The following is an 8548-nucleotide window of genomic DNA, read 5'->3' as shown; positions in this document are numbered from 1 at the left end:
TTCCAGGACACATTTCTGCCCAAAATCGTTTGTAGTTTTTTTTTTTTTGGTTCTATTTTCACAAGTAAGGTGTATATTTTGATCAATTCAAAGTGATCACACTTGTTACATCACTAGTCCTAGTAGTGCTCTCATTACAATTATACATATTTTCATCCGCGCAATCATTGTTTGAAAACATAAGGTTATTGTATCATATTGTATATTGAGAACATTTGATTTAATCACTTAAAAACAACAGTATGATTTTTTTTATTTAGTACTTTTATTAATCAATTCATTCAAGAGCAAACAAAGCATGATACGTTTCAAATCACTTTGACAAAAATTAGACCAGTTTATTTTTATTTTACTTTTACTGACAAATAGGATGAGATTTATTTTTCTGTCATGTTCACATCATATAAAATGCTTTTTGTGCAAAAATAAAAATTTACACCCAAAAGTTCAAACAAGAACTAGAAGTAGAAATTAGCAGCCATGGTGCTGCTCCTCTTGAGGACCCCAGTGAGAGGCTGCACAGGAGCTGCGGCTATATCTTCCAGGGACGAGACTGAGTCCATGTCGTATGTTGCAGCTCTTCTGAACTTAACTTTTTCAGTGGGTTCAGTGATTTTCTCTTTATCACCGTTGGGATGAAACCATCTGTAGTATATCATTTTCATTAGTATTCCAGTGGCGTACAATCCTAGTAGTGTCGGGATCACAGTATGTGGATTTAAGGATCTCCAGCAGCCTGCATACTCAAACTCCTTCCTGTACCATAAGCCCAGCAGCACCGTTGTGTCCAAAGCCATGAAACTATAATAGAGTATCAACTTCAGTTTTATGCTTCCTGTTGATACATTAAACCAGCAGAAGTACCAAATGAGTCCAACAGAAGCTCTGTAGAGCCATTCCCAACCAGAATGTTCCATGTAACTTGTTTTCTGGCTCCAGGCTGCTAAAACCAGCAGCATCCACAGGGACAGGAAGTGAGCTATGACGTAGCATGGCAATACACTGCAGAAGAGTGCAAGAGCAGTTACACGGGGAATGATCAGCAACAAGTTCCACAGGAAGTAAACACCCGTGGAGATCCAACTCATCTTGCGTTTTTTGGGAAGATAGATACGCATGCTGCGGTGGTACAAGGCAATGCTACTGGAAATTGCAGCAGCTGATGTGAGGATTTTTAAACCTGGAACAGAAAACCATTGCATGAAATTTAACATCACCTGAATATGTGATATATATCCATATGATCACAGCCATACTGAAACTGAGCTTCAGAATGTACTGGTGTTTGAAATTAATTGATTGAGTGAATGAACCAATGACTCAATCATAAAAACAATGACTGCCCCTGAAAAAAAAAAGTACTTTTGGACTGTATCAGCACTCTTGGAATACTATTTGGACTATTAAATTTGAGAACAGGAAAACAAACAGTTATATCAAAATAACAATTAGAAGCCATTTCACCTCTCTCTTTCCACTTCTTGCTGACTTTAATGGAACTCTTTGGCTTTTTTGTGTTGCTTGATTTAGGTATAACTTAAACTATAAATTAAATCTGTACCAGGGCCTTAAAATGATTTAAATGACAATTACAAAAAATGATCATATTTCCATAATAGTGTCACCAAATTAATTTCAGACATTTTTGAAGACCAAGTAGAGGGAGTGGCCATGGTGAAAGATCCAATCTGGATCCTGAATGTGCTCTGTACAGGACATCCAGACTTAAAACTGTGACATGTACAGTCTCAGAGAAATTCCAAAATATAATGTCCTCATATGAGGCCACAGGGTCTTAATTAAGCATTTTAGAATGTTCTGCTGTATTAAGTGATTAAAATACTACACTGAGGTGCTGATTACAAACAGGCCCGGGTCCATTATTTTATGGAAATGGCATGAGCTTTGATATTTGGGATATGGCTACTTTGGGCTGTTTTTGACTGGCCACAGGGCTTTTTTTGTCATGCAGACCTGGCAACCTAGGCTGTATTGTGCAGAGCAAAAGCTTGTAGCCAGGCACATTTAAAGGCCTCAACCACATGGACAGAGTTTTAAACAGAGTTTACCACCCCAACTATTTAGTAACTTTATATTTTTATATATAACATTATTAAATAGTTGCAAAATATAATAGAAAAAGAAGAGAACATTAAAAGAGGGCTTCCCTTAATCTCGTATCTGGAACTAGGCCTGATTACAAAACATGCAGTTTATAGACATACAAGAATTAAGATCTGAAATTTAAAAAAGTGCTCTGGGTTTGAGACAGACCTGTAATAAGCTCCAGCTCTCCTCTCTGTAGGATTCTAGACATCATGAGTGTGAATAGTGGAGCACTTTCAGAAAATGTCCCAAATAGACGAAGCATCTGAAGATCGTGGTTCATGCACATGGCCATACCCTCTCTGAAATTATTAGTGTAATGAATAAAATCCATTGTGGAGATCTCTATCACTCCAGCATACCTGTGAACACAAGGTAACTGCTTAAACTCAAGCAACACTTAATACAACAAAACTTGACAACAATGAGCCCACAATTTGGATTTTATAGATTATGAAGTACTCGTTTTATTTAGATTTATAAACAGATTGACTTTCAGGTTTCATTTAAAATATGTTCATCTTCATCATTTTGAAAACTAACAAAAGTCTTATTGGTTTGGAAATACATGATGACTGAATGATGATGAAGTACTCTTATTTCTGTAATAAGGACTCTTGCTAAAAGTGTGCTAAAGAATACTGAAAATTGAGAAGCAAACCTGAGGTAGACTCCGAGCTGCAGGAAGTGGAGTGGTTTGATCAATGAATGCCAGGCTGTAAATTTCTCTACCTTGCTCTCAATCTTCTCCAGTGAATCAGAGTACCAGAGCCAGCTGAACACCTGTAACAACACTGAAGAGCCCAGCAGCAGAAAGATCATCACTGCCATATACACATAGGACCCATCCTGATAGAATGACACAATAGTCCAAATGTCCAGAGCTATATCCAGCAGGAACAATAACAGTCCTACCAAAGTAAACAGGTATTCCCATAAACAACCATAAGGAAAAGAATCCTGAGGCTCCACCATGATTCAGTCCAGTGTGAGAAACCTTACAGCATGACCATGTAATGTTTTCCTGTAAAGAGAGATAACGATATGTGCTGTTAAAAAGTTCTGAAGCAGAAAGTCATTTACGTCCACTAATAACGTCTCCCATGGCACATCTTAAAATGATTATGTGTCAGAAGGTGTGTCCGGGGCTTCGCAGACCGATTGGTGTATAACGACAAAGTGATGTGAGTAGAGATCGACTGGTCTACAAAAACACACCTGACCAAACCTCGAATCAGGGCCGTGCACAGACATTTTGAGGGGCAGTGGCCCAAACTCTCTGAGCCTGCTTCTGCCTCATCTTCAATGGAAGTAGGGGTCCGGGAGAGTGGGGTAAGTTGAGCCAGTGGATAAGTTGACCCACCCCCCTGTATCTTGGCAACTGTACACTTTTACTGTCATGTGACCATGTATTTTGGAACCACCTGTCATTTCTGCCAGACTGTTAAAAGGAGAAACACATTGGGGGAATGGAAGTCCCCCGTTTTCTTTAAAAAACGTTTTTGGTTTGTCAAAGTAATATTGTCGCATAACAGATGTAACAGTTGTTACATCAAAGCAAATTTGCCTAGGTATAAAAATATTTATGATGCATATAGGTGATTTAGTGACATGCAAACCATTTAGCTAAATGTTATAAATATTATACCTGAATTATAAACTGGTATTTAAATGTGATATTACTGGTTTAGATTATCATATATACATATTTTTGTGGTTTATTTGATAGGGACAGTGTACAAGTGCAGCAAATCCTTCTCTGATGAGAACCATATAATCATATTATAATCAGATATATTTTTCTGTAGTCGCTAATGGCCAACAAAGGCTCTGTTAAGTCTGTTTTCAGGAAAGTTACAACTTTGGGTTCAACATATTGTTTCAGAAATGCAAACAATTAAATATTGAAATTTAAACTTAATTTGGTTGGTATTATGTTGTAAAAGTTAACTTTAAGAAAATAAATATGAGTGTAAAAGGAAATTATCACGTTAGTTTTTAAATTATGATTTATTTGACATGGGTTTGAATCTTTGGGGGCTAAACTCTCACAGTAGTTGGAAAATGCCGTTCCAAGCTGTGCTTCAGACTTGGTGAACAAAATCTGCTGTCAAGTAACATGTAGTACATGGCTCTAGTTACTCAGAAATAACAAAGCAAATAAACCATCAGGGCACATTAAGGACACTGAAAATATTCTGGCTGAATTTATTTAATACATCCACAAAACATTCAGTGGAGACCTGTCAGAAAACTCCTTCATTACTGAACAGAACTGGTGTAATATCATAACCCATGATGTTAGCTTGCATAGCATAAGACACATGTTTGAAAGAGATCTCCAGACTCATGACGCAAGACATTTATATGCCTGTGAAAACCAACTGAAAGAAGTACTTGTCTGTACTTGTAAAAGAGTTCTAGGCTGTTTTGCAATACAAATCAAATACATTTTACATTTCACTTTTAAATGACATGACAGGATAGCTATATTACTTGTAATAGGCTTCTATTTAACTGTATTTTCCACATGCATTCCAACATTGTGTCATTTACAGTGAATCCTAGATCATCTTTCCAAAGATATGCTTAAAATCAGGGACAATTTAAGGATTTTCATTTCAGGAGGGTCAGCCCCCAAAGAGGATATAAAAAAATAAAAAAAAATAAAAAATGTTTGACATAGATTAGGGTGGTATACTAAACCTTGCAGTATTCCACTGTATTGCAGAAGTTACATTTGAGTACTGAACAAGCCAAATTCAAGTCTGATTACTAACACACACACACACACTCAACTCTGTATAGCTGTCTTTGTGAGTACATACACTGACGCAATGCAATCTTTAACTCTTGACCCTAAAACTACCTATCAGAACTAAGTGCCTCACACAAACCCTTACCCTAAACCTACCTAAAAAAATGTCCCCACTTTGTCCTCACTTGTCCTCAAATGTCCATCACTCAGACGGTTGCTCTTATAAAGGCAGCTGAACAAGTGCATACACAAAAAATTTTAGTTGTAAAGTTGTAAAATAATTACCTTATATTAATTCTGCTTTGTTGCTGCAAGGATAAATATCAAAGATAACAGTTCTGAGATGCCTCAGTGGTCTTACAGCGCTCATCAATGTCTAAGTGTTTGTGATGGCCAATCAAAACAAAGTATTTATGTTCACAGGTGCTGAATGAACACCAGACATGTCTATGCCGATGAAATCAAAATGAAACTACCCAAGTGAAAAAGAAGTACTTGTTTGTACTTGTAAAAGAATGCTTGTTACAAACTGTGTATGCAGGTGTGGCAATCAGACGAACAAGGAGGATAATAAATCAAAAGAGGAGTTTAATGAACATCAGTAACATTAACAGAGGTAACATTGATAATCACGGACAAGAAGGAACCAAACAGACATGGTTTTAAACACAAGGGAGGTAATCTGGGGAATGGAGAACAGTTGAATCAGAATCAGAAAGAGCTTTATTGCCAAGTATGCTTGCACATACAAGGAATTTGTTATAGTGACATAAGCTTCCAGTACACAGAGACAACAACACAGACAAAAATAAATAAATATTTGGCAAATAAATAAGTTTAGAAACAATTGTGCTATAAATGATAATGGCATAGGATTGAATACGATGCAGGGATGTACTAGGATGGAGGGGTAACAAATAAATATATGTTCATGAGGTATATTGCCTGGGGGAAGAAACTGTTCTTGTGCCTTGCTGTTCTGGTATTTGCGGCTCTGAGGCGCCGGCCAGATGGCAAAAGTTCAAAGATGGGGTGACTTGGATGTGAGGGATCCAGAGTGATTTTCTGAGCCCTTTTCCTCACTCTGGATGTATAGAGTTCTTGAAGGGTGGTCAGGGGAGCACCAATAATCCTTTCAGCAGTCCGAACTGTTCTCTGTAGTCTTCTGATGTCTGATTTTGTTGCTGAACCAAACCAGACAGTTATTGAAGTCCACAGGACAGACTCAATGACGGCTGAGTAGAACTGTCTCAGCAGCTCCTGTGGCAAGTTAAACTTCCTCAGCTGGCGAAGGAAGTACAACCTCTGCTGGGCCTTTTTCACAATGGAGTCAATGTGATTGTCCCACTTCAGATCCTGAGAGATGGTGGTTCCCAGGAATCTGAATGACTCCACTGCAGCCACAGTGCTGTTCATGATGGTGAGTGGGGGGGTGCAGGGGGGTTTCTCCTGAAGTCCACGATCATCTCCACTGTTTTGAGTGTGTTAAGCTCCAGGTTGTTGAGACTGCCCCAGACAGCCAGCTGCTCAACCTCTTGTCTGTAAGCAGATTCATCACCGTCCTGGATGAGGCCGATGACTGTAGTGTCGTCTGCAAACTTCAGGAGCTTGACAGAGGGGTCTTTAGAGGTGCAGTCGTTGGTGTACAGGGAGAAGAGCAGAGGGGAGAGAACACATCCCTGAGGGGCACCAGTGTTGGTGGAGCAGCTGTTTGACATGAATTTCCCCAGTCTCACTAACTTTTGCCTATCTGTCAGAAAGCTGGTGATCCACTGACAGATAGAGCTAGGAACAGAGAGCTGGGTCAGTTTGGTCTGGAGGGTTGTTGGGATGATGGTGTTGAAAGCCGAACTAAAGTCCACAAACTGGATCCTCACATAAGTCCCTGTTTTGTCCAGATGTTGCAGGATGAAGTGCAATCCCATGTTGATTGCATCATTCACGGACCTGTTTGCTCGGGTAAGCAAACTGCAGGGGGTCCAGTAAGGGTCCAGTGATGTCCTTCAGATAAACCAGAACCAGTTTTTCAAACGACTTCATGACGACAGACGTTAGAGCCACAGGTCTGTAGTCGTTAAGTCCTGTTATCTTGGGTTTCTTTGGAATGGGGGTTATGGTGGAGTGTTTGAAGCAGGAAGGCACTTCACACAACTCCAGAGATCTGTTGAAGATCTGTGAAAAGATGGGGGCCAGCTGGTCAGCACAGATTTTCAGACAGGCTGGTGTAACGCCATCTGGGCCTGGTGCTTTTCTTCTTTTGTTCTTCCTGAAGACCTGGCGCACATCATCTTCACAGATTTGAAGAGCAGGAGGTATGGAGAGGGGGATTGCAGGAGGTGTTAATAACTATTTTATTGTTAATGTGCCTTTCAAATGAGCACAACTTACTGCGTGATGTGCGAAAACAAAATCTATTATCCACCGTTCAATCCATCACCTAGTGGTACAGGTGCCTTGTGTCCCTGTGAATTGTGGTGGTTATATGGCATTATTGCTACATGGTAGTATCTTTATTGCATTTTGTAGCTAGCTAGCATGCTATGCTATGCAGTGTTGGTGTAAATCTGTTCATTTTCAGATATCTATCTTCCATGTAAAGCCCTTTGAATACCCAGTAAAAGTGCTATATAAATGTAACAGATAATAATAATAATAATAATAATTATTATTATTATTATTATTATTAATAATAATAATAATAAACAAATAGAATATATTTCCATTGCAAAGTTTTTGGTAAAATTATCACAGTTTGTGAGTTTTATGGATCTTCGGAGTATATTCACTTACTAGTGAAAGTAAATTTTTCTAGTTGCATTTAATAAACCCCTTACGAATGCAATGATCATGGGCATGGGTTTGAATCCCACCACTGCCTGCATTGGTATAACCAAGACCGGGAGGCACTGCATGTACTCGAAAAAGAAGCCCGCTTTCCCTGGCAGCAGCCAGGCCTGCCATAGACATGTGAGTCAAACAACATGTGTTTTCCTCTCCAAACTGGATGGTAGAAAGAGGGTATGCTCTTTTGATGGTCATGATCATAAGTGCACTCGCAAATATTGCATGATCACCATATGATACAATTTCAAACCAACAAGTCATAAGCGTGTGGATAAACCAACCACTACTCCCACCAACAGAGAGTACAAATGTACATCTTAAGATTTTGAGTACTCTTCAAAGCTTGTCTCAAGAATGGACATATGTGAGGCTCATCATTCCTTTTCCTGATCCATTTCTTCCCCCGGCCAGGAAAGTATTCTGCCACCTGTGCCCTGGGGAGAAGAGGGTGTAGATGAAGATGTGCTGTCTATTTTTGCCCCCAACTCATTGTTCGATATGTCCTCAAATGTGCTCAAACTAAAGGCAGTTTCTTGCCTTAAGGGGTTGCAACAGTTCATTCATCACAAGTATGTGTTAGTGAGAGCAAGCATAACCTCTGTGGTGTATCATATAATCCACTAGGGTAGGACGAAGTCTATACGCTGTGCGGTCTCTAGGTGACTAAGTTCCTACTGACATGTGCATGGCCCTGTCTAGCATCTCTGAGAACAATTCACATCCCAGTTGTGACAGCCAATATCCTGTCCAGGTAAGGGTCTGGATTTTCCTTATTGGCAGGAATGGTACTCTCTTATAGTACAGCAGGACTGTTCTTTCCTAGGGTGTTCTCAAAATCTC

General features: G+C 39.3%; 1 protein-coding gene across 1 annotated transcript; it reads right to left on the bottom strand.

The window, feature by feature from the left end:
* Positions 1-341: 341 nt before the first annotated feature.
* On the bottom strand, positions 342-5323 carry LOC132104454 (XK-related protein 8-like). The gene is made up of 4 exons (XM_059509932.1): positions 5150-5323; positions 2768-3130; positions 2275-2468; positions 342-1180 (listed from the first exon to the last, which is right to left on the bottom strand). Exons 2-4 carry the CDS (start codon positions 3079-3081, stop codon positions 459-461), a joined length of 1230 nt encoding a protein of 409 aa, XP_059365915.1. The 5' UTR covers positions 3082-3130; positions 5150-5323; the 3' UTR covers positions 342-458.
* Between the last annotated feature and the right edge of the window lie 3225 nt (positions 5324-8548).

This window comes from Carassius carassius, chromosome 25 (genome assembly GCF_963082965.1).
Source record: "Carassius carassius chromosome 25, fCarCar2.1, whole genome shotgun sequence".
Taxonomy (NCBI): Eukaryota; Metazoa; Chordata; class Actinopteri; order Cypriniformes; family Cyprinidae; genus Carassius; species Carassius carassius.
This window is presented reverse-complemented; position numbering and strand designations above follow the sequence as displayed.